Source organism: Plectropomus leopardus, chromosome 1, assembly GCF_008729295.1.
Source record: "Plectropomus leopardus isolate mb chromosome 1, YSFRI_Pleo_2.0, whole genome shotgun sequence".
NCBI lineage: Eukaryota > Metazoa > Chordata > Actinopteri > Perciformes > Serranidae > Plectropomus > Plectropomus leopardus.
Window position 1 is genome coordinate 37,948,149 of NC_056463.1, and position 25,496 is coordinate 37,973,644.

A 25,496-nucleotide genomic window follows, 5' to 3' on the forward strand; every position below is an offset into this window, starting at 1 on the left:
TGGGTGCATTTAAGAAGAAACGTGACCCTCAGATCTGATAAGCAGGCAGTTAAATGAGAGGGGAGATTCCTGTTATCTCTGCAGATCATCTATATCTCTATATATGGGATGAAAGTGTGTGATCAACAATGAGGGAGATGAAAACGATGAGGTTTCTCCACTGATAACATCTCTGGCAGGCACATTGTGACCCAACCGAAAGTTCTGAAAGGACAAACTGCTGACACGTCTTTTAAATTTCCACTCACAACTTCAGTTCCCCAAGACACTAAACACATCAGAATTATTTTAGGGGAAATGTGCATCAGAATGTTTTTTCTTTTTTAAATCAGATTAAGTAGTAGAATATTTAGACCTTAATGAAAAGTTCAAGGGAATGGCTTGTTTTTTTTCTTTTGACTGTGAATATTAACCATTTGAAACCTAGGCAAATTGGCTTGATTTCTTTCAAAAACATGGGAAGGAGGCAATGAGCAACTTAAGGGGGAATGACCCAGAAATTAGTAAGAAATTAGTAAAAAGTAAAAGAAAATTGCCCAGAAATTGAAAACAAAACAAAACAAAAAAGCAAGGAAATGACCTGGAAAAAATGGGTTTTTAGAAGTTCAAATAATTATGTAACATAATTGTAAATATATAATTACGATAGTTATATAGTGGGGTGAGTGCCGGGCACCCCTGTCATGGTCGGACTCTCTGAGCTCACAGCTTTTACAGCATCGGCCACACGCCGCCACTCTACTGCCTTTTTGCTGTTTGTAATACAACCTTCCCAACAAGAACTTCAGCTTCACATTGTGTGAAATTTCTTTTCTTGAACTGTCAGTGTTTCTCTCAGTGTCTGCCATGCTTTTTCCATGCAAGTACTATGAATGTATATGAAATAAGGGTGTTCCACTGACCATTTATAGGCACCTGTGGGTGGGGCAAGACGCTTGCTCACATGAACTAAATTTCAAGTTGATTGTGATTTATTAAGAGAAATGGGAGTGGGATGTGAGTGATATTTTTGTGCATACACACTTTCTGTGTTTTGTCCGTACACCACCTTTAGTCGCCTTTGCTGAGCACAATTTTATAAATGAGGCCCCAGTGGCTGGAAAGCTAGGGCAAAAAAAAAAACAAAACATGATGATGGCAGGATCTGGCCAGGAATGAGGAATGAGCTGATTATATACTGCAGGGCTGATGAGAGAAAGTGAAAACAGGTGAGTGAATGTTTTTGTGCCCCAAATGTTTATACGGACCTGCTGAGAAACAGATATAGAGCAACATTTAACAAAATTGTCTTATTCCCTCAAGGTGTTTTTGAGAAATCGCGTAAACAAGACTGAGACAGACGAGGTCACAGTAACCTGAGTCCAAGTGGATGTTTGTGATAATTTGAAGAATTTCCATCAAGGCGTTTTGAGATACACCTATCACAAGAATGGTCTGGACGTACAGACAACCCGAAAACAGAATGCCTCACACACAGAAACTTGTGGAGTTAGCAGAAAGCGACCAGTCCCTTAGTCAGATTTAAAACTACTGTGTGTGGGATAGGCCTCCAGGTAGCAGCAGTGTAGAGACATTTTGTGTTTTTATTATGTATTTTTTTAACATTTGAATCCTGGTCACCTAATGGTGGCTTCAGTTGTTTGCAGGGTGAGGGAAATGCTTTTTCCCCGGGAACCTCTGGCAGTGTTTTGTGGACAATAAAACTTCACCTGACTTTTCAGCATGAGGGGGAGTAGATAATGACTGAACTTTCATTTTGGGGTGAACTATCCTTTTAAGATCAAGTTCAGGTAGCTGGAAAAGAGAAACATCAGTGACAGCCTGACAGGGAGTGGAGAACAGCTGGTTATACACTGCAGAGATATTAAAGGAAAGTGGAAACAGGTGAGCAGATGGATGAGAGTCAGGTGACAGGTGGACTGAAGGCATCTGGTGGCTGGATGGAGAATGACACTGCAGCGGTCTGAAGGGAGGGACGGAGGCAGACTTTGTTACTTTAATAAAGTAGTTTCCAAAACAACAGTTATACACTGTTTTACAAAAAAAAGTAAAGATGATTTTATTGATTTTACATGTCATAATTTCCACTGATTAAGATGGTTAGTCTAATCTCCCTAACTAAACCCATCATACAGAGAGCAGCCTGTGTGGCTTCCTGTTACCTTACATGGTGTTCAGAGAGTGGAGAGGCTCTTGCACTGTTGCCCCACCCCTCGCTGTGACATCACATCATGTGGTTTTGGCTGCGATATGGTCGACTCTGAGGTTTGTGTGAGTGTTTCTGTCAGAGCCGTCAGCAGCTTCTGTCTGACCTCGTTTGAGAGAGGAAACCAGAGACAACAAGAACTTATCTGATAAATCACCGGGTGTTAACCCACTGCTGATTTCCGTCAGCGCTGTCAGCACTTTTCTCACACGCAAGGAAATGACCTGAGTCTGTGTCAAAACTTCACAGGACAGAGAAAATTTTACCTGCATCCCAACCTCAACAAGATGGCCATATGGCTGCTTATCCTGAACACGACTCCACACTGCTACCACCTCTTTATAGCAGTGATCCATGGCAGGAACAGGACAACACCTCATATTCCCACTGACACACCAGTCCTTGTTCACTGTAAAGCACAAACCTCTTCTTCCTCCATCCCAGAGTCCTCTGCTCTGTCAGATCCTGATCAGAGCCAATCTGTTCTCACTCTGTCAGTGCTTTTGTCATATGAGTGTGACGCCAAAAGCCACCTTCCGCATCCAGCTGGATGGCATCAGATAAAAGCGCAATCAGACAAAATCGGTGGCGTTGTTATTGTACCCCGGTGGACAGCCAGAAGGCACAGGATGCATCCACAAGCACGCTGCTTTATGCATTCTGTGACATCACTGTAACAGGCTGTTTCATCCCACCATGTGCATTTGTTCATTATAACAGCATCCCAGAGCATGAACAGCTGACGCAGAGGGATACCTAAAACATCAGAAGTAGACGCATAAGTTCACTGACAAAGCGGCACCATGCGAGTTTGGAGAGAAAACGTGTTGGATCAGCATGCACAACAAGAGTCTGCTGGTTGAATGGTGCCTTCCAGGATTTGACTAGGTTTCAGTGAATCAAAAGATGTTACAGTTCCTCTTATTCCACTGGAAACTGATGCAGCACAGAGGTCCTCCAGTTTGTTTCCAGACAGGGTTTGCAATAGACTTTTTTTTTTGGCAACATTCAAGAATCCCTGCACATAAAACAATGGCCTGCCATACATGTTAAATAGCCACATAATAGTCATATAAAACAGCTATGAGACACTTTAAATAAAATACTGTGAAAATAAGCTTAATGAAAGTGCGATCTGTTGAACAGAGTGATTAAGGCTTTGTAGCAGAGCCAAAGGAGGATAAGGACTCGGTGTGCAAAGCATCACTGCCACACTGGACGCAAAACCACCACAATGTGTTGTCACGCAGCTGCTGAGTATCAGTGTAATCAGGGGATCAGACTGAGATCAGAGTAGAAGATAATGATGGCAGGGCATTGAAAAGGCCTCAAAACACCCTTGGTAGAAGACCAAGGGTGTTTTGTTTCAACATTTGTGGGGTTCAGGAGGTCATTTTTATGCACCAGTTTATGAGAAATAACAATATTTATGTAAAGGCAAAAAAAAAAAAAAAAAAAATCATACAACATCATAAAATAAAAATATAATGGAATAAAATCGAATAAGGCTCTCAGATGTCGTCTCTGCTGAGTCAACAAACATGTGGCCATAGTTTACTCTGTAACCCTCTTTTATTTGGGAAAGTAACCGCATTAAATGTACATGCAGCATCTATACACATCAATAGCACATTTATTCATTTTAATTCACTGTATGTGTACTCACGTTCACAGAGAGAAAATGGAAAACTTGGACAAGCAAAAACTGTGTCAAGAAAGTTCAGCATGTTTTTTAGTCATTTTAGAATCAGTAGGCGAAAGGGGATTTTTTTTTCAAGTTTACATAATTGTTTCCTCTATATTGAAATTGCATTGTATGTTTTGTGATTATGCAAATAAATATTTTTTAAAGTGTTCGCATTTGTTACTTACCATATACTGGTGAAAGCTAGTTTTCAGAACATTTTTAGCAGATTATGCTTTTAAAAAGTGATTGGGACAAAATAAACCATTTCAAGTCTCTGGTGACCCCAGTGTAATTGATACATATACATAGTTAGAATTAGATTAAGGGTATTTTAAAGTGTTTATTAGTGTATGTCATTTTAATAGATCCTTTTTTTTGTCCTAGAAAATCATGTTATATTATTAAAACTGCATTTTGTTTGTATCATCTTTCATTATTTGCTCATACAGCAGCCTTCAATAATGGAAATTTTACAGGAGGTTTTACAGTTTTTGACAAATACTTAAACACTGATGTCTTCTTATAAATACATTGTATGGTGTTAAAAAAAATCATTTATTACATGTTTATGCAAATATTGTATATGGAATATGAAAGATACATGGTGCAAGTCTAAACACTTCAGATTTTTAAATCTAAATATATTAACGTGAGAATTTATAAAATGATCTGCAACCCCCATTTTTGAATATTTACTGACAACAGACTTTTAGAAAAAAATTTAAAGAGTTTTTTTTTAAAACAGAAATCAGAGTCCCTACCTGTTTCATCCTTTGAAACCTGAGCAAATTGGTTTGATTTTTTTTCATGAAATTATTTAACAGTTACAAGAAAATTACTTAAAAATAAGCAAAACAAAAGAAAACAAAAAAGAAGAAGAAGAAAAAAGAAAGGTTATAAAAACAAATAAGAATTGACCCAAAAGATGCTAAACCTTTTTTTCAAGTAACATGATTTAAAATGTATAATTATAATAATTATATACATAGTTTTCTGTTTTTTTTCCAACTTTGAAAAAAAACCCCAAAAAAACCAACAACATTTCCTCTTTTTCTTGTTGCTCTCTGCTTTCCCCCCCAAGTTTTACAAAAAAAAAGCAAGCCGCTTTTCCTGGATTTCAAAGGGTTAAATAGCTTATAAAAAGCAGCTGAATGCAGCACAAGAAAACTGATCAACCCAGGTTTTCAAAGGGTCAACCCACAACCAACCACAGTCTCCAAACTGACTGCATATTTGAACAAAGATTATTATTTTCTATCAGCTGTCAGTGATTTAATCTTACTGTTACCCACCTGTGCGCCTGCGCTACAGGAGGTAAGGAAGGAATAAAACAGGCAGGAAAGGAAATGAGGATGTCAAATTCTGTGTGAATCACAGATTTTGTTCCTGGATGTCAGTCAGAGATTTTGTGGTTGACGTAGACCGCAGGTCAGATCAGAAAGCCCCTGCTGCAGCTTCACCCACATCCACGACTCCCTCTGTGAGGGTGTTTCCAGTCACCACCACAACAGCAGCCGCAGTCCTAGAAAGACCAACAGCACCTGATCAAACACAGGGCAGCACACTGCGAGGATGACACAGAATTCCTCTGATGATCACATCAGGTATGATCACGTACATCTGAACCACCACAGGCTGCCCCCTCTGTGCTCTCCATACGGAAATTCTCTTGAATGATTGTGACCCTATTTTTTGAAAATGGTCTCTTTTCTGCAGGATGTGGGGGAGAGAAAGACAATGACATCACCTTTCCTTTGTACACATTGGTTCAGCTCTTACGAATTAATCGGATATGGGGGAAAAACATTTTGGGGATGCTGAGAGGTTTCCAGTTTCCCTTAAACACTGTCATCATTATGTTGTGTTACAATTTTTAAAGAGGAATTCCTAAATATAGTTTTGAAGATTTTTTGTGCTTTAATGGAGTATTTTCACATTGTGTTCCTTTTGTTAAGCTACATTTCAGAAGAAACCACTGTACTTTTAGACTTAGATGACTTTATTGATCCCCGGAGGGAAATTTAGTAAAACACTATAAAAACTTAATGCTTTATCTGACACCATAAAATATTAAGTTGTTAAGTTAAGATTTCAGAGATAGCAGATTTTTAAATCTATAAAAAATAATCCTAAATTTACTACAAATTATATTAGTTTATGAATTAGTTAACCTTTTGAATTCTGAGCTTGATTCCCTGAAATAACACGGGGAAAAGGCAATGAGCAACTTAAGAAGAAATGGCAAGCAAAAAATAAGCAGATAAAATATACCTACAAATGAACAACACCAAAATAAAAACAGATGAAAAACAGATCAGTGGAACTATTTATATTGATGTTGCCTTGTTACAACATTTCAGCAATTATGTATTGAATATCTAAAAGAAGTAATATCAGTAATAATCAGTAATAAGAGCACTAATTGAACCGGGAAGTGGGCAAATGCTACCACAAGTGAGGAAACAACAGAGGCAGGATAAAACCTATCTATCAAAAGATAAAAATAAAGAAACGTAGTAACAATAAATAAATAAATACATAAAATACTATTAATAGACAAAAGGCAAATGAAAGGATAACAGCATGAAGTATAATGATAAATGAAAATGTTTAAAAAACAATGATATACTTATATATCTAGTAAAATAGTAAAACAGACTAAAATGTAAAAATAAATTAACAATTAATAAATAGATAGATAGAGTTCAGGTTTAAACACAGTGCCACAAAGCAATGGTTGCACATAAGTTCTTTAAATTCTGATGTGCATTTACATGAATTATTAAAAAACTTAGAAGCATGAGCTGGAGCTTTAGGCAAACCTTCATTTGAAAAATTAAAATAAATCAATTTTTTTATTTGATAGCTTTTAAAATAATCATTTCATGTGATTCTTTTTTATGTTTGTCTTAGTTTTCTTGATTTTGTGATGTGTATTTTGTGTGGAGTGCTTCATGTGGCTTGTCTGCAGCTCAGAGAGGTTTTCTTACTTACATTTTAAAAAGATATTTTCCGCCTTAGACTTTAATATGAAAATTAGATATTTCCTTAAATGGTTTGTAAATATCTTAAAGACAAGTAGATGACAATGGGAAAACTGGTGTGAGGTATTTGGGGGCTGTCAACTGATGCAGGATGAATGATAAGCATCGGCCCTTCAATCAAATCAGGTCAGAGGCAAGCTGGCAGCGTGGGATGAAAAAAAAAAACAACAAAAAAACATACTTGATAGTGATGATGCACCTATTTGGACCGACCTGAGTCACAACACGACTGTAAACCAGGTCAGACTCTGCAACATACTTGCATCCTGCATCACACTGTGCTGCAGAGACAACTCAGCAAATCTAAAACCTCCAGCTGAGGTGAAGAAAGATGGGACGACTGACAGATTCAGAAGCCCTGCACCAAAATACGCTTATGTTGGACTGTTGGGAAGTTTCTAATCTTGCATCAGATGTGAGCAACTGTGATGTGATGCACAGTCTAACATGACGTGATGATATGATGTGACTCAGCTTACCACATTTTCTCTCTGCTTACATTCACTTCAAATGAGCTCTATCATACACGAATCTGTCTTCCTTAGAACAAGATAAAGGTAAAACAAAATTAAAAGACAAACATTTATTTGTCCATCTCTGTTTCACTGTGTGGGACTTTAACACTATGTTGAAGAAGGTTTTCATTCATTCTACAAAACAAACAGTATATTTGAGAAAAAGATAAATTACCTTGAAACTGCCACTTGGAGGCAGCAGAAACATGTTGTAGACACATCATCACCTCTTGTATTTACTCTCTTTAATCATTTACATACTTATTTTAACCCAAACATGGATCTTTTCCTAAACTGAACCATGTGGTTTTGGTCCCTACACCTAACAAAACTGGGACCGTCTGTTTTACTGCGTTGGATATGCACCTTCGAGCCTACTGGTAGGTAAACTCGCATTTATCGCCAAAAAAGCTTTTGCGCTTACATGAGTTTGTATTTCAGGGAATTTGCAAAAGTCATACTGGGCAAAACTACAATGGAAACACTTGTTTGGCTTTTCTAGGTCACATGATGCTATGGCTGTGTGCTTGTCAGTAAGAACTGGACTGACTCCCTCATGATGCAGCAGGAGCTACAAGAGCTGTTATTGCATCACTCTTCAAAAACTGAGCAGATCATCCGGAAGTTCTGAATCCACAATTCCTCTGTGAAATTGTGGACTATGACCTCCCAGAAATCCCTCATACGTGGCTGCTCATATTTATAAGGGGCTTGGCTTTCCATAATCGCTCACACAACATGCCTACATGGCCTTGGATTGGAAATAATGACGGCTAGTGTGGTGGCTGCAATAGAAACAAACCTGCTAATGTTTTGAGCATCCAAAACCATGCTTCTTGGGATGTTATCACCAGTGGAGAAGTCACATAACACTACTATACCACTATATCACTCAGTGGAAATGCAGTCATCTTGCAGTTGCATTTTATCAACATTTCCAAAATCTTGCTCAAGTCTTGTGCAAATCTGTAAAAAAAACCCCAAAACATCTAATGATGCAGAATCTTACATGACATGAAGTCATGATGTGATTCAGACCAGTTAACTTCTTAATGTGTGCTCAGGTTCTCAAATGAGCCACCCTACATATGTGAATTCCTTAAAACGAGTGGGAAACTAAAATAAAGTAAATCAAGTAACGGAAGATAAGAGAAACAAGAGTTCTGTTTGTTCACCATTGTTTGAATGTGTGGGTCTCTTCCTAAATGTTGAAGAATTTATTCCACAAGACAGAATATATTTGAGAAAAAGATAAACAACCTTAAACCTGTAACTTGTAGGCAGCCAATACAGTTGTAGACACAAACACATAATCACATCTTACATTCACTCACTTTTATGTACATTTCTCTAACTTAAGTTAAAGCCATATGTACGTATGTTACAACTTATTTTTGAACCCAAATCATGAGGTTTTTCCCAACACTAACCAAGTGTTATTAAGAGTTTTTTGAAGCTGGACCACAGTAAAGACAGAGACATGGAAACAGGTTAAGTTGCAATAAGAAGTTATTTGTCAAACAAAATAACTGTGTTAGGTTCGGAGGGGGACAGGGGCTTTGTGCTGCAGGATTTCCTTTTAAGGCAATGGATATCCAGCACTGTGTTCAGGTGAGTAGGAATTGGGCTGGGAGTTCTTTGCAAGAGGAGGGGGAAATGCTGGTAAATGCCGGTTCGGGGTTTCTGGGGTTCTTTGCAGGTTTCCAGGAAGACAAAGGATCGCGGAGCAGAGGGCAAACAGGTAAGGCTGAGCTGGTGGCAGGATTTCAGGGGTCTGCACACGGAGAATATCGGTTAGAATGAAACCAACACAACAGGAGCATAAGAACAAAAGTGGAGCCTGACAATGTGGCACTGGTAGATAACAGATGATCTGGAGGAGAGTGGAGGAGCGAGCCGCTCCTTTTATCCTGCAACAGTGCAGGTGGCTTGATTGCAGGGTCAGCAGCAGGTGAGTGATGAACAGCAGATGTGTGCCACACTTCATGGCTCCACTCAGCTCCAGACAAACACACATACATACACACACACACACATACACACACACACAGGAGGAACATACAATGGACAGACATACCAACAGCAGGGAGAGGGGAAAAAAACAGGAAAAAAAAATGACAACGGGAAAAAACACTGAGCCTTAACAATAAGTGCTTTTGGCACCTAAACCTAACAAAACTATGATCGTTCCACAGCCTTGAAAATACTTTCTGGCCTACTGGTAAGTGCAGACTGCACCAACTCATCTAATATATTTAAACAACTGTGATGCAGAATCCTCCGTGACTTTAAGTCATGATGTGACTCACCAGTTTACCACTTTTTATCTCTGCCCAGGTTCACATCAAACAAGCTCTATGCTGCACACATTTATCTTCCCCTCAAATGAGTGTAAACTTAGATAACATCAAGTAACATATGATGAAAAAAAGAGTATCAACAAATACTCTGTATTTGTCTTACACTGCTTCACTGAGTGGGACTCCAGCACTATGTAGAAATTTGATTAGGTGACTAGGTGATGGTTGACAGCTGCAGTACATATTGTACTTGCGGATCCGATGATGACAGTGATAATGATGATAGCATGACATTAATTGTTCTTGTTCTATTGATGATGTTGATGCCGATGTTTTGGTGACAGTAGCTATACATATTGTACTTGTAGTATTGATGATGATGATGATGATGATGATGTTGAGTGACAGTAACATTATTGTAACTGTCATTTTAATGCCCACTGAGTTATTATAGGCCCTATAGAGTTAAGGTGAACACTTATTTATATGCTCCTGTGGAGTTTGAATGTGCACAGATGCAAGTCACCGTGTGTAACGATTAATGTCAACTGTTGTTTGTTTTTGTGTCATATTGTTTGTGCTGTATAGGTTTTTTGTAATGTTTTTACACTTGTTTCAACTCAAATTGTCCGCTTGGTTAAATAATAAAATTGAATTGAATTGAATTGAATTGAATTGAATTGAATTGAATTGAATTGAATTGAATTGAATTGAATTGAATTGAATTGAATTGAATTGTATTGAATTGAATTGAATTGAATTGAATTGAATTGAATTGAATTGAATTGAATTGAATTGAAATGAAATGAAATGAATTGAATTGAATTGAACTGAACTGAACTGAACTGAACTGAACTGAACTGAACTGAACTGAAATACACTAAATTGAGCTGAACTGAATTTCAGGGACTGCATTGTGAACAGTTTTCATCCGTTATAAAAGACATACGTTATATTTGAGAAAAAGATATCGGACCCACATGCCAAGTTTTTTGCAATCTCAAAGCTATTGTTTTCAATGTAGATGCATGGCAGCATCACTGAAAATCCAGAGTTCAATTTTTGGAACATAGCAGTGTGCGTCGCATGTCATGTGAAGACGAACAAACTAGATCTTTGCCTTCTGTAAATGTCAGCTCCTGGTTAATACTTGGAGGCAGCAGAAAAACGTTGTGGACATCAACACATCAACACATCATCACCTCCTTTATTGACTCTTTTTTTTTTATGTGTGTTACATAAATTACGTAGTTAGTTTAACACAAACCATGATCTTTTTTTTGACCTAACCAAGTGGTTTTGGTGCCTAAACCTAACAAAACTGACCGTTCCACAGTGCTGGATATGCACTTTCTGGACTACTGGTAGGTACAGACTGCACCAACTGAAACATTATAATGGCTGTAATAACAACTGATAACTGCCATTTAATGGCCTGATAACATTCAAAAATGGTGAATATTTCCTTGTTTTTGAAAAATACAGCGATACAGTGATGGTGTCACAGTATTCATTAATGTGCTGCTTTAAGAGCCTTCACTCTTCTGGTTGCAATATTTTCACCAGACACTGAACCTGCTGAGATTTGTAGAGATTTACTGTCATTCAGACACAAGAGCATTAGAGAGGTTCATCACTGATAAGATGTTGAGATCAGGCCTCTGTGCAGACCAGTCACCAAACTGGAAAGACTATGTCTTTTTGGAGCTGTCTTTGTCAAGTTAAAAAAGAAAAGAAACAAACACAAACTGTGGACACAAAGATGGAAGAACATCACTGTCTAAAATATCATGGTAGGTTATGTTATTAAAGTTTATCTTGATTCAGACAAATCAAAAAGACCAAAGAGTACAAGAGAACAACCTGGTTGCTTCTAGCGCTGTCTGAAAAAAATTCCCAACACAATTTCCTGCTGATGATGTTAGCTTGCTTCTGAATGTAAATTAATATAGGCAGAGTTTTAAGGTGAAGACTTTGCGCTGTATAGGACCAGATGACCTAGAAAATCTGCTGCAACTTTGTGTGCAGAATATTTGAACCTCTACATCGACTGCGAAAGTGGGTCGACCATCAGGCCTCGTCATGTACTCAGGTCTGTGTGGTTTAGAGGGGAGGATCAAAGACACTAAAAGAGAAAAAAGGTACGAAGATTGTGACATCATCAGAGGAAATGGTACTGATCAGGATAAAAGTCAGAGCTTGATCAGAGATCCAGCAGAACACCAGAGGAGAACAAGAGGAACATCTGCACCTCCTCAAACACCAGCAGAAGACATAGTTCAGGCCCGAACCAGTGAGCACCATCCGACCACCAGGTTACAGCTCCTGACCTAAACCTCCAGCAGAGCCCAAGGACCAACAAGAGCTAGACACAGTGAAGACTTAAAGATCTGCAAAAAGACAAAAACCCAGATCTGAATTAGACCCAAGAGGACAACAAGGGAACTCTAAGCATGTTTCCAACATCTTACTCCGCCAAAGTGATGGTAAGAGCAGCTGAATTCTTCTTCTGCTGTCTCATTTAAATCTGTGCAGGAGAAAGTTTAGGAAGGAATTGAAAGTTTTAAAAGGCATAAATCTCAGCCTAAACAGATAAGTAAGACATTTAGATGTGGATAATTACATTGATAAGAATATTAAAATATGGAAATGAACCAATAAACTGTTAAATTAACCATCAAAATTAAACATATTACATATGTTATTAAATCATTCTTTTTTTTAATAGTAGCAATGTTAATTTTTACATTCAAGCAGCTACATGGGGTGTGGGGGGGGGGGTTGTTGCACATTAAACAGCTGCATGATTTTATCAAGTATTTTATTATGCTATATAGTTATTAAAAAACTTAAAAAAACTAGATTAGGACATTTGAAACATTCAGACTTTTTATATTGTATTGTTCATAAACTGTGAAGTTTATTTATGAAGGATAATATATTAAAAAAAAAGTTGCCTCATGATTAACATTATAATTTCGAAAACTAAGTGTGAAAGGCTGGGAGATGTTTCATTGCTTTCATGAGTGATCACTTACATTTTGTGAAATATCATAAAACATTTAGCATGTGATTTAAGTGTAATAACCAAGAAATGTATTTTGCATTCAATTCATTTACAATAAACTTTTCTGGTAAGGATTAATATAAATTGCATTTTTAATTAAAGTTTTTTCTATAGCCTATTTAGCACCTCTGAGAAGATTTTAGTAATTGTACCGACTCTCTTGATAAAGGTGATCCTGAGGGGAAAACATAGACACACACAGATATGATTTATCACTCATGAAATGTAAAAGAACAAAACCTGTGTCTGAAGGTTAATTTATTCTCCTCTTCCTCAGGCTGTCTGTGTGGCGGCAATGATGGTAATGATGATGATGACGGAGGTAACCGCCATGCCGAAAGCAGGCGGCCATTCAACACACTCAGTGGAAACACACAAGATGTCCTCTGATGATGCGGCTGTGAAAATGGTCACCTTGAAGCTTGACCAGAAAGCTTTGTCTCCTTCTGGAAGCATCAGACCACTGCAGAACTTCTCCATCTCCCCGTGGACATACAAGTACGGAGAAATACACACTAACACACATAGGAAGCCACACCATTTCACAAGCTAAAAGACAGTAACCAGTATGGTCCTTTAATAATAGATATTTAAAAGATAAAATGATATTTACCCTTTATTGTCCACTCTCTATCTATCCTCAGCATCTCCCGTGACGACTCTCTGAGCCCTCCATGGGTTTCGGAGGCTCGCTGTTTGCTGCGCGGCTGTCGGGACTCAAAGGGTCAGGAGGACCTAAGCCTGGAGTCCCGACCCATCATGCACCATGTGCTAATGCTGCGCCGGGTCAAGTCGACAGGGACGGAGCACAGCTACCACTACCGGCTGGAGTCCCGTCTCATCGCTGTGGGCTGCACTTGCGTCCGACCCACCATCCAACACCAAGACTGAAGAACAGCAGAGAGCAGAATGGCTGCTAGGTCAGTCTGATACAAGCAGGAGCTTCTGTATGGAAAACTAATCTTTTATAATATATACATATATATATATATACTGGAGAATGATAGGGCAGAGAATAATAAAAGATTCAAGTACATGTCCGTCAAAAACATGAGTGTAAGTCACACGTAACTAACAAAATAATCATGACTTCAGATTTGAGGTCTCATTGAAAATATGTCACACCTTCATGAGTTGAAATAAGGACACAATTTAAATTAGAATTATTGTTACTATCTCAGAATTTAGACTTAGTTACTATTGTTAGACAACTTGTAAGTAACTCATTATTTCCAGCTTTTCTTCAATGTATTTAATTTGATTTGATGTGAGATGAAAGATTTTTTTTATACACATGCACGCGTTGCCTACATGCTGCTCTGTGATCTGTTACATGTTGAATTAATCTGCTTTTTTATCTTATTTTTTTGTGTGTGTTTTTTTTACACTTTTTTTTCTTGAAACATAACTGGAGAAACTAGACAACTACACTCTGGAGCTGAAGTTAAAAAGCAAACAGATTATTATTGCATGTGTTTCATATCTTAAGTTCTATTTATGGTTTTAGTCTATTTAATTTACTATTTAAAAATGATTTCAGCAGATATTTATTGATGATGTTATATTAATGTTACTGTATTTATTCAGAGGCTGAATGTGGTGTTGACTCAATAAAAGAAATGGAACAAAGAAGCAAAGTGTCATTGTTTTATTCTTGCATTTAAAATATAATGTGATTTCTATACATTGTTGTCATCGTCATCGTCATCGTCATCGTCATTATCATCATCATCATCATCATCATCATCTCATCCCGACTCCTTTACATTGACATTGCCAGGGAAATGGACTGACACACATATAAACAAACACACCACCGCAGCTGTAAACACTGTACACAATTGATTATCAGTTATTCACCAGAAAAATTTATTCATTCATATCAGCAAGGGGTTGGTTTAATGATATAATGAATGTTGGACAGGAGGAAGTCTCCTGTGATATATCTAATGTTAGCCATTATATAGCCGCTACATAGCTATCTATGTAATCTTGTTTGCTAACATCATACAAACATTCAGCAGAACTATCACTGTGCCAATAGTCTTCTCATCCAAATTTACACTAAAAGAAATTGCATAAATGTTGCTTAAAATGGTAGCATAAATGCTAGCATGCTAAATTTAGTACACTGAGGTCTTTTCATTACCTGTCTTGATCTCATGTGTGTTTTGACTAGGACTTGTTGCAGTCTTTTGCGTGCTTTCATTTTAACCTGTTTCTCTATCATCTATGTTTTAAGTGGCCCTTGTCTCAGTGTCATGGATGTTTTGACTCAGACTTTCCGCACCGTCTTGAGTGTATTAACTCTGACTTGTTTCAGTTTCGTGGGTGTTTTCAGTCAAACTTGTCAGGCTCTAGTGGATGCTCTGGCGTGTCTCAGTGAATCTTTTGACCTTTGGTTTGGTGGGGGTTTCATCTGGACCTGTTTGTGGTCTCCTGGAAGCTCTGACTAGTCTCTGTCTTGTCGTTTTTAAGCTTTGGACTCAGTCTCAGACACTGATATCACCTTCAACAGTCTTTGATCTCAAAGTGCAGTTGACTTCTTTTTGCCTTGTATTGGATATAATTAGTTGTTGATCTGCCTGGGACACGGTCTTGACTTGTTCTACTTTCCTACATCCGCCTCAGAGTGTCACTAAAGAGCCACGTGTAACTGATAAAACCTTTCTTGTAGTCTTTGCTTTACAGTAAACGCAAAGATCTAAACTGTCCAGCAGATGGAGCTATTCAACCCCGATTAGTTGTAAATCCAGGTTCCGGAGACTCCCACATCATCAGCCGTCTTGGCAGGTAGAGGCGGTCCAATCTGTGTCTTTTTGTGACGAGTCATTTTGATGTAGAAGCAGAAGACACCCAGTGCCACTCCCACAGTCCAGTTGGCTGTTTTCTGGACTCGGTTCCTTTTCTCTTACATTTCCTTTGGGTTCAGGTCCGATTTCTGTCAGGCCTATTTCAGATTTGGTTTGGCTTGGTTGGTTTGTTGGGTACAACTTTTCACTCTTTACAGAACACTTTGAATCCTTGATACATAGTCACACACACACACACACACACACACACACACACGAAGACATTGGCACTGTTGGCATGGCAACAAAGCACAGCAAAACCCCTGTGAACCATCTAATGATGACTGAATATGCAGTGTCCTTCAGAGCTCGTTATAAAGAGTTTATCTCATTAGGAAGAGTCCTGGTTGTACAGAGGAGGTCAAGCAGTTGGACCCTCCCTCAGTCCGCCTCCTCCTCTATTTCTTCTTCTCTCACTCTTTTCAGAGTCCCATCCTATTAGTCTCCCAGCGGGAGCAGTGCCAGGTTGCCGGCACATCAATCCTCAGCTCATCAGCCCTTCAAAATGGCTCCCAAATAAAATTCAGCTTGTGTTGTGATCAGGCCATCAAGACACCTGGAGGCAAAAGAAAGTCAGTGGATTTAGCACATTGCTAAAGCACAGAGAATTGCAGAAGATTCAAAAAGGTTTTGCTTTAGACATATTAAATATGTCAGAGTTAAAGGGAGTTTTTGTGTTTGAGATTTACCATTAAAAAAGAGTTGCTCTCAACATGAATTTCAACAAAGCTCATCACTGAAGATAGGAAATGTGAAACTACCCAACTGAAAATGCTAATATGGTCCACACACATTTGGATCAACATTAGCTTGAGCCATTTAATAATAAATTGATAACAAATTGAAAGAAATATATATATATTTTTTTGGTATTTAACCTACTAGCGCTCTTGCGTTTCATGAGAAGATTCTCACGTCTGTGAACATGAATCTACAGCCAAGACCAAGAAAAACAAAAAAAAAACATAATCCCTCAAACAAAGCCATTTTGTAGCTTGGCTTAAACAAACCAAATAAATTGTGTCAATCAGTGAGCTTTAGAGGTGCCTTTAGTTTTTACCTCCTTTTGGTAGTTCCAGGCATGTGTTCCCAGTTTCCAGTCTTTATGCTAAGCTATGCTATCCAGCTGCTGGCTTGAGCTTCATATTTACTGTACAGTAAAGTGTCTAGAGGGGTGTCTTCTGCGTCATATTTTACACAAGCTGTCCTGTGGGTAGTTTAACATTTTAGTAAATAGACTTATTTGTTTTCTTGCCAAGAATTAGCTGAGAAGATTGGTAAAGGTACAGAGCTGATGGATGGATGAGCCTAGTTTAGCTTAGCATAAAGACTGGAAACACATAGACTCACTAATTAACATGTTGTATCTCGTTTTAAAAAAAACAAAATTTGTACATGGGGCCAATGGAGGTGGTAAATGGACTGAAAAATTAGCTCATTCTTCAGCACATTTACCCCAAATACAAATGCTGGTTGAGACACAAACAGAAATGTAAAAACATCTCTTTGTTGTTGGGGGGGGGGGGGGTGTCAACAGACACACAATGGTAACAAACTTGGTATAACCCAAAACTTAAAATTTTAGATTTATCTTTGTATACAGGTTGAACAAACAATATATAACATCTTAATCAGTAATCTTTTCTTTCCCCCACATTCAAAAATTAGACCCAGCTAAGATAACCACATCCTGAATCTAGCTCTGTACTTTGCCCACAGACTTGAGATTGATATTGATCTAAATGCTCTCAGCAATAAAGTCACAAACAGTCAAACTATTACTTTGAGAGCACTTTTCTATTTAACATTATTTTGTTATCCCTTTTATTTGTTATCAAGTCACTGTCTTCATATTTTTTTAATCAGTGTCTACCCAGAATACCCTTCTCCTCCTCCAGATTGTCCTCACCTCCACGCTGTGCTTGTCCTGAAAGACACAAACACAAACTATCATTAGTGATTCTTTCTTATGAAACAGAATGTATATCGTCTCAGTAAATGAGTGGAAAACTGGCAATAAAACCTCCGTTCTCACCTCCTCCTGCAGTCGCTCCTGCGAGGAGTTGAGGTGCATCTGCCGCAGCTCCTTGTCAGCATCGGCGCGGTGCCCCTGACGCTCTTTGGTCAGAGCTTTCTGAGCGACTTCACGCTCATGCTCCCTCCTCTCAGCCAGGTGCTTCAGCAGCTCCGCCTCCTGACACTAGAGGGAGACAGAGAGAGGCTTTACAGTGAGCTTCTGCCTTTGTGTGCATGTTCCTCCTTTATTTTTTTGTCAGATTTTACAGAGAGAACAGAGGCCAATTATTTTTTTCTTTCTCTACTGTGTCTCTATAAGTCTGCTGAGCCTAAACAATAGTTTCCTGGTGGTCTTATTTTGTGGTAGCATCATTTCTGAATTGGCCGCAGCATGATGTCGCACTAGAGCAAATGCGCTTTGTTTGGTAGATTTGTCAGTCATTCAAAAATGTATAGAGTTCTACTCTGTTCACAGGCTGCAGACTGAATGCACACAATCATAACTTTGGTTGAAAAAGAGTGCTGTGGCCATATTTTTTTCTTCAATTCTTAAAATTCTTAGAAAATTGCCACTCAAGAAAAAAGCCAAACTTGTGGGGATCCTCAGGGATTGATTTTAGGACCACTGCATTTTTTTGGCAATAGACCAGTCTGTCCACTTCTTTTTTCCAGACTAAAATATCGCAACAACTATTGGATGGGTTATTATTTAATTCATTTCAGACATTCATGTGCACCTAACCTAACGTAACCTAACCATGGTGCCCAAATACAGCCTCACAAAGCTGCTAGCTTGGCTTAGTCATGTTATGGTAAATGTGGATCAAATGAAAAGTGTTGCTTGATGTGAGAGCAAGTGTGACCTTGCAAAAAAGAATCTGTCGACTGCTGTTACACTGATTTTAACACACACCTTCCTCCTTTCCTGGGCAGCATCCAGTTTCTTCTGGATCTCCTCCAGTGAAGGTTTCTGGCGAGGCGGTGTGGTAGCCCTCAGCTCGGGGCCACCATCAAAGGTGGGAGGCTTCAGGATGACCTCAAAGGCTTGGCCGCTTGCCCGCTTGCTCAGCTCAATCACCTCCATGTCCCTGATGTTGCACAGGTTCAAGTCCACCACACCTGCTGCAAGAAGAGCACAAAACCATGATTACATACCAAAAGAGATTTCCTCTGTAGCAGGAAACAACCTACGATTCAACTGGTGATTTTAAGGATTTGTGTTATGTTTGTGTGGGTTTGTTCTGGGTTGCTCAAATTTCCTCCCACATGCAGTCCAAAGACAAGCCAGGGCAGATGGAACATAATGGAGATATTAGATCCTGGTGTATCAGCCCCTTCTCATTCTGTACTCAACAAATAGGCCGGTCTGACAGTGCTTTTGGCGTACGATGGAAACACCAAAAGCCACCTTTTGCATCCACATGAAACGCGGCAGGACGTCATCAGGTTGAAATGCTGCCACTAACAACATCATATAAGGAGTGCAAGGGCTTTGGTCCAACAAATCCTGAACTTTCATGTGGGAGTCCAGTGTTCGCTTCCCATCTGAATGTGATGTTTTGTTTTCTACACCTTACCATGTGCCTCCCCCCTCTAATCCTACCCATCCTGCCAGCATGTGCGTTTGCTGATGTCCTGGCATTGGTTGCCATGTGTGTTTGTTGTCTAAACATAACCACGTGCAGCGTAACCCCATCATGTGATTGTGTTGACATCACAGTAGCAACATTCCAGAATGTAAGAGAAGACTTGTAAGTATATCTTGAGTGTAATATGTAGATGTGGAAGTCCACTGCACAGCTGCAATATGTGGTTGGGATGAGAACGTGCTGGGTATATTGGTGTTCAGTGGTCCCTCGCTATAACGCGGTTCACCTTTCGCGGCCTTGCAGTTTCGCGGCCTTGCAGTTTTGCAGAATTTTTTTAGTGCAATTTTGCATGCTTTTTTTTTTTTTTTTTTTTTTTTTACAGCGCATTGTGTTCTGTATCCTGATTGGCTTCTTCACTCAGAAAAAGACACCTGCACCGCGGCCGTCAGTGGAAAAAGACGGAGTGGCGCCAGGACGAAGAGGCACAGTCGGAGGAACTGTGAAATACTCGTGAGTCACTATTAATAATTTGTTATGTGTCCAACCTCATAGGTCGTTAAAATTAAATTCGTTAGTTCTAAAAGCCATCATAATTATTTATAGGAAAACGTTTATATTTTTATTTCTCAAACAAATGTTTGGGCCTGAAAACAGGTTTTGATCTTTGGTTTCATTCTATAATACTGGACTTATTTTTCTAAGAAGGTTTGAACTTTGTGTTTGTGTTGATGTGTTATGTTATGATGATAATGCCTGTCCTAGAAAAGTGTATAAAGTGTGTAGTGAGGGGTTTTACAGCCTTAAAACATATATAATAAAAAAATTGTAAATTGTATTATTGTATTATTGTAAAAAATAACGTAACTCCTGCGATAAACGAGGGACCACTGTATCCCCCCTTCTCACCAAATGCATTCTGGGATAGGCTGACCCAAGTCAGTAGGATTCATGTTTTAACGTTAATTTCTAAGTGTCAGGCTGACAGCAGACAGAACCATTATATGCCAACAATGTTGGGAAAACCAGTAGGCCTACCTAAATGTATTAATTGAAATAGGTTAAGTAATTAAGAGAGGTAAGTGAAAGTTATTTTTGTTAAATAATATTATCAGGAATAAAACTTTGTTACATTTTTTTTTAATTAACAAACTAATTTTGTTGCCATAGCGTTTACACACGAAAGGCTTTCCTGCTGCATGACATAATGCACAGTTTTATATTTTACACACTCAGCATATTACCATTACTATCTTATACTTCAGATAGCTCTCTGAATAAATCTGCTACAGCCTGAATCATGATCACCTGCCAACATCAAAGCACTCTTGTTTTGTTTTGTCATTTCCAAATGATTCAGCTTCATTTTTTGACACAAACCCCTTTACACTTGCACTTTTCTATAATGCATTGATTATTGATGTTATGAGTTACAAATTTACATAGTAGCTGTGAAAAAGATTTACTGCATCCCCAGCTGCCCTCTCAATGGAAACCAGAGTATAAAGAGTGCTTCTGACCTTCCTTCTTGTCGTCAGCCACGGTGTCTCTTGTTTGGGGAAGGATGCAGGAGCAGAAGAGAGACACCAGAGGGAGCTCTCGCATCTTCTCTCTGTATGCTGGAACATTTGGACAGAGAGAAAAGAAAAACTGCACATTCAATTGAAAGAACACCATATTTCATATAAGACACAATATGAGAAAAAAGTGTATATATGTTTATTGAAAATGTGCATATTAACTAAGGTCTTACCTGCCAGAGTCATCTTGCTGCTGCTGTTTTCTGTCAAAGACACTGTGGTGAGGTAGAGTCTGTTCCTGTGAAGAGACAAACAGGTCACATTGAAGTAAATCCAGCAGAATAATGAGTACAGAGGAGTGACTTTTGGGTGACCTGCAGAGGAAACACTGAGCTGACACAAAGCTTCTCAGGCAATGACACACTTAAGCACCTCCTGCAGGAGCGGGAGCTGCTCGTGCACGGAGGTAAAGCAGAAGAGAGAAACTTGCAAGAAAGACAAGAACTCAAAAAAAGAGTCATTATGAAACAGTTGAGAACAAACAAGAGCAAGAAAAAAAGCGAAAGAAAATTGCTTACTTAGCACATCTTAACTTTCTGAAGTTTAACCCTCTGAAATCTCGATTGACATCAGATCTCTTATGCTGTGTTCAGACACTTTGTCCAAGCATTTAAATCCTTGAAACCAGAGCAAATTGGTCTGATTTATTTTGTTTGAGTTTTTTAATTTATTTGGGAAAAGTAAAATAAGCAACTTGGCAAGAAATGTCCCAAAACTGCAAAAATATAGTAAAAAAAAAAAAAAAAAAAAAAAAAAAGGGGGGGGGGGGGGGGGGGGGGGGGGGCTAAAAAAATAGAATAGAGAGAGAAAGAAGAAGAAGTTAGAAAAAGAAGTTATAACATAATAAAAAAAAATATGGGACAAAAAAATTTCCAGAAGACAGCATATATGCTTTTTCTAATGATATTTATAATTATGTTATAGAAAAAATATATTAATTTTTTAAAATTATTGTAAACACTATTCACTATGCCCTTGTTTACTTTTTTACTTTTCTATTTTTATTTTTTTATTTATTACTAATTTTCAGGTTATTTTCTTGAAACTTTTACTAACTTTTAACTTTCAACCAATATTTTGTGTCATTTCTTGTAAAGTTACTAATTGCCTTGTTCTCATTTTCTTGAGAGGAATCAGGCCAGTTGGCTCAGGCTGGCCAATTGGCTCAAAGGGTTAAGGTCACCTGGAAATTATTACTTTAATCCGGTTTTGATGTTTGTTTACCAGACAGAAACAAAGTTTCTTAATTTCTTTAACTTCAAATGCATTATTTGGTAAATTTGTCCAGTTTCAAAATTTTGAGCTCTGAACTTCAGATTTTTTTCAAGCAATGCTAAAAAATATATCTTACATTTATTTCAGTCACAGGAGTTTATGCACATCCCAGACATCCTCTGAAAATTTCTTTGCCAAATCACATTTTGACTTAAAGGTGAGATTTTGTCAGCTTGTTTCAGGAGTTGAGTCACGTATTAGCTGTTTTTTGTTTTTTTTTTACTTCAGGAGATGAAAATAATTCATCCAAAATGTGAGGACTGAATCAGCAACAAACACAGAGACACGACATGCTGCAGGAGTCATGAATCAGCCCTCAGATGATACAGATTATCCAAGTCCTGCATAAATACTCTTACTGAGCTCAACAGCATCATGCATTTAATGCATGAAAAGATGGAAATTCACAAATATAGGATCTTAGGAATATAGCTGTTAATGTGCACAGCGCTGGAGCTGCAGGTTATAAACAATTTCTCGTATCTATGTATCTGTCAAGCATCATTTAATCCATGCAAAAGCAAAATATCCATGTTGAAGGTGTCAAAAATAAAACATGATTCCTCAAACAGTTCCCTCAGTCTGAACAGCAAACACAAAGAGATTCATATAAGAATCAGAGGAAAGCAGCAACAGATCATATTTTTCATGAAAAGCTTGAAAAAACATTCTGTTTGCACCGATCCTTACAGTGATTATCATTTAAGTGCTGATGTAAACACAGTGGTAAAACTTTGTGTGTGTGTGTGTGTGTGTGTGTGTGTGTGTGTGTGTGTGTGTGTGTGCGTGTGTGTGTGTGTGTGTGTGTGTGTGTGTGTGCAGGGACTAAGCGATGATGTCATTGTTGCCAGTAAGCGCATCACCTTCTGCAGAGAAGAGCAAGTGGAGCACGCAGCTCAAACACTAAACTGATCATAAAGACAAAGAAAAATGGAAAAGACACAAGAAAAAAGCAGCAGAGACAGAAACACAAAACATTAAAACAAAGAACAGAATCTGCAGATGAATAAATAATAAAGAGGAAAATCAAATGAGTGAAACCTGCTTTCATATCTTCACATGTTTAAAAGAGGCTGCAGCCATATGTGGTACAAACATACAGAAAGCCAAAAAATTAACAGAGAATAATGATAAAACATTTCAAGACATTTGAATATGTATGTGTAAGTGTGTGTGAGCAGTGTGTGTACTCACCCTGCAGTGATGCTCGGTCTCTGTTCAGACTGAAGATCTGCAGCTCAGCAGCATCAGCACCAAACAGCAGCCTGCTTCATGACATCACCCAGGAGTGAGCTGATTGGCTGGCAGGGATGCTGGGCTGTGATTGGTCCAACAAGGCAAAGGGAGGAGGGGGAGGGGGAGGAGGGGGTTCAGAGCAGTGGAGGTTTATTTAAGAGGAATCCTACTGATCACTGACAACCAAAGCTTTTCATCCCAATAACAGTGAATTTCATGGATAATTATATTTTTGAAAAATATACAAATCTTGTATTTCATTAGAGCTCAGCACACTCACACACACAGCACAGAGAACTTTATCAGTTACTGTTGAGCTGATCAATAACATCTGAAAAATATGACCTCATCTGAGGTCATATTTTACAAAGACACAGAGGCACGTGCACCAGCAGAGAAAGCCGGATTAGCATCAACAGCTTTCAAATTTTGTGACCGACAAAAACACCAGAGGAACTTCTGCACTTTAACAAATCAGTTCCAACAATAACAGTTTCACAAGAAAAAAAAGAGCTGCTAAACCATAAACCAAGAGCCATTAACCCTTTGATACATGAGCAAACTGGCTTGATTTCTTTCAAAAGCACAGGAAGAGGGCAACGAGCAAATTAATCGAAGAACTGGCCCAAAAAATAGAAAAAGTAAAAGTAAGAACAAAAAACACCTGAAATTAAGCAAGGGATAGAGAGAAGAGAGAGAGAGCGAGAGAATAAAAGTTATGTGTGAATATATATATAATATATTATATATGTGTATATATATATATTATTTTTTACGCATTTTTTAAATGTATCTCTATTTATTTGGTAATTTGGTATCTAATTTTCAGAATGTTTCCTTGTCGCCTTTTTTTGCAGGACATTTCTTGCCCAGTTGCTCATTATGTTTATTTCCAACATGATTTTAAATAATTATATATATATAGTTTTGTGGACATGAAAATAGTTCCCCCCAACCCCTTTTTTTGTGTTGCAGTTTGCAGGACATTTCTTAACCAATTGCTCAATATGCTTAATTCCATGTTTTTGAAAGAAATCAAATCAGTTTTCTCAGGTTTCGGAGCTTTATATGCTGGTGAAAGGCACGTTTGAAAGCAGCACAAGAACTGATGTTGATTAAGGTGTTAAAGGTTAAAGTGGTAATGTGTGTTAGTGGAAAACAGATTAACAGAACTACTCTCCACTGAAATCAGAAATGTGTAGGAGAACACAGGTACCCTAAACTGACCAATCACAGCTCTTTGTGCATCTGGTGCTGGTCAGCTTGTTGCACATTAGTTATTCAGTGTCAGAATTCATTGTTTTTACGTCATTTACTTTTATGCAAAGTTTTTTTGTGTTGCATTTTATGCATGCATTGTCCTAAAAATGATTTGTCATTATTACTAGTAACTGTGTCATCAGTATTGGCCAAAATTCGGAACTGGCCAACATGCTTTTCCTTATTTTGCTCAATGAATGACCATTACGTGTATTGAAAAGTGCTGCATTTTATGTCTCCATCTGCTGGTCCACAATAAGAGCTTGCAAATTATGATGTTAATTCCACTTCAGAAGAGACTTGATGATTAAAATTATGTGGGGAAAAAAAGATATTTCAATATCGATACTAAATATCGGCCAGATGAGCTGATATATTAGCATTTCAAATATCTGCAAAAAATCCAATATTGTAAAGCCATACTAATAACCCACAATCCACTGCATTCAACATTATCACGTAGACCTATAGTGAAGGTCAATAATATCACAGAATAAAACTCAAACAAGAAATAAGATCATTTTTAATAGCAAAGGACCTGATTACCTGACAGCGTCAAACAAATAAGGATGTTTAACCTCTTTAATTATGCTGTCTCCACCCTCACCCCGATGTCTCCACCATTCAACTTTAGATTTAGATCAATTATAGCTGAGATCCTAAAGATTTAAAAAATGCCAAAATCCCAAATTTGGGGGAATGTGTTTAAAAGTATGCACAAGATATATTTCCATCTGATGGCACAATGCAGTCATGCACAACATGCAGTGGTTGGTTGAAAGAAGATTTTGTGACAGTGAAAATCTTTCTGAAGACGTCTGACAAGATTCTGGTGTTTGTACTGATTCACTCTCAGAAAATTTTCTGAGTTT

At 38.1% G+C, this 25,496-nt stretch overlaps 2 protein-coding genes across 3 annotated transcripts; one reads left to right on the top strand and one right to left on the bottom strand.

Moving 5' to 3' along the window:
* Nucleotides 1-11,985: 11,985 nt before the first annotated feature.
* Nucleotides 11,986-14,420, top strand: il17a/f1 (interleukin 17a/f1). Its single transcript, XM_042489581.1, has 3 exons — nt 11,986-12,238; nt 13,097-13,317; nt 13,464-14,420. Exons 1-3 carry the CDS (start codon nt 12,206-12,208, stop codon nt 13,708-13,710), a joined length of 501 nt encoding a protein of 166 aa, XP_042345515.1. The 5' UTR covers nt 11,986-12,205; the 3' UTR covers nt 13,711-14,420.
* Nucleotides 14,421-14,516: 96 nt separating this feature from the next.
* Nucleotides 14,517-23,350, bottom strand: LOC121943101 (stathmin-4-like). 2 transcript variants are annotated; one of them, XM_042486518.1, is made up of 7 exons: nt 23,323-23,350; nt 21,027-21,091; nt 20,794-20,892; nt 18,601-18,806; nt 17,707-17,871; nt 17,581-17,598; nt 14,517-16,227 (listed from the first exon to the last, which is right to left on the bottom strand). In XM_042486518.1, the coding sequence occupies exons 2-7, from the start codon at nt 21,037-21,039 to the stop codon at nt 16,219-16,221; spliced, it is 510 nt and encodes a 169-aa protein (XP_042342452.1). In that variant the 5' UTR covers nt 21,040-21,091; nt 23,323-23,350; the 3' UTR covers nt 14,517-16,218. The 2 variants fall into 2 exon arrangements, with proteins under 2 accessions (XP_042342452.1, XP_042342444.1); XM_042486510.1 differs by having other exon boundaries at nt 18,601-18,809.
* Nucleotides 23,351-25,496: the final 2,146 nt, after the last annotated feature.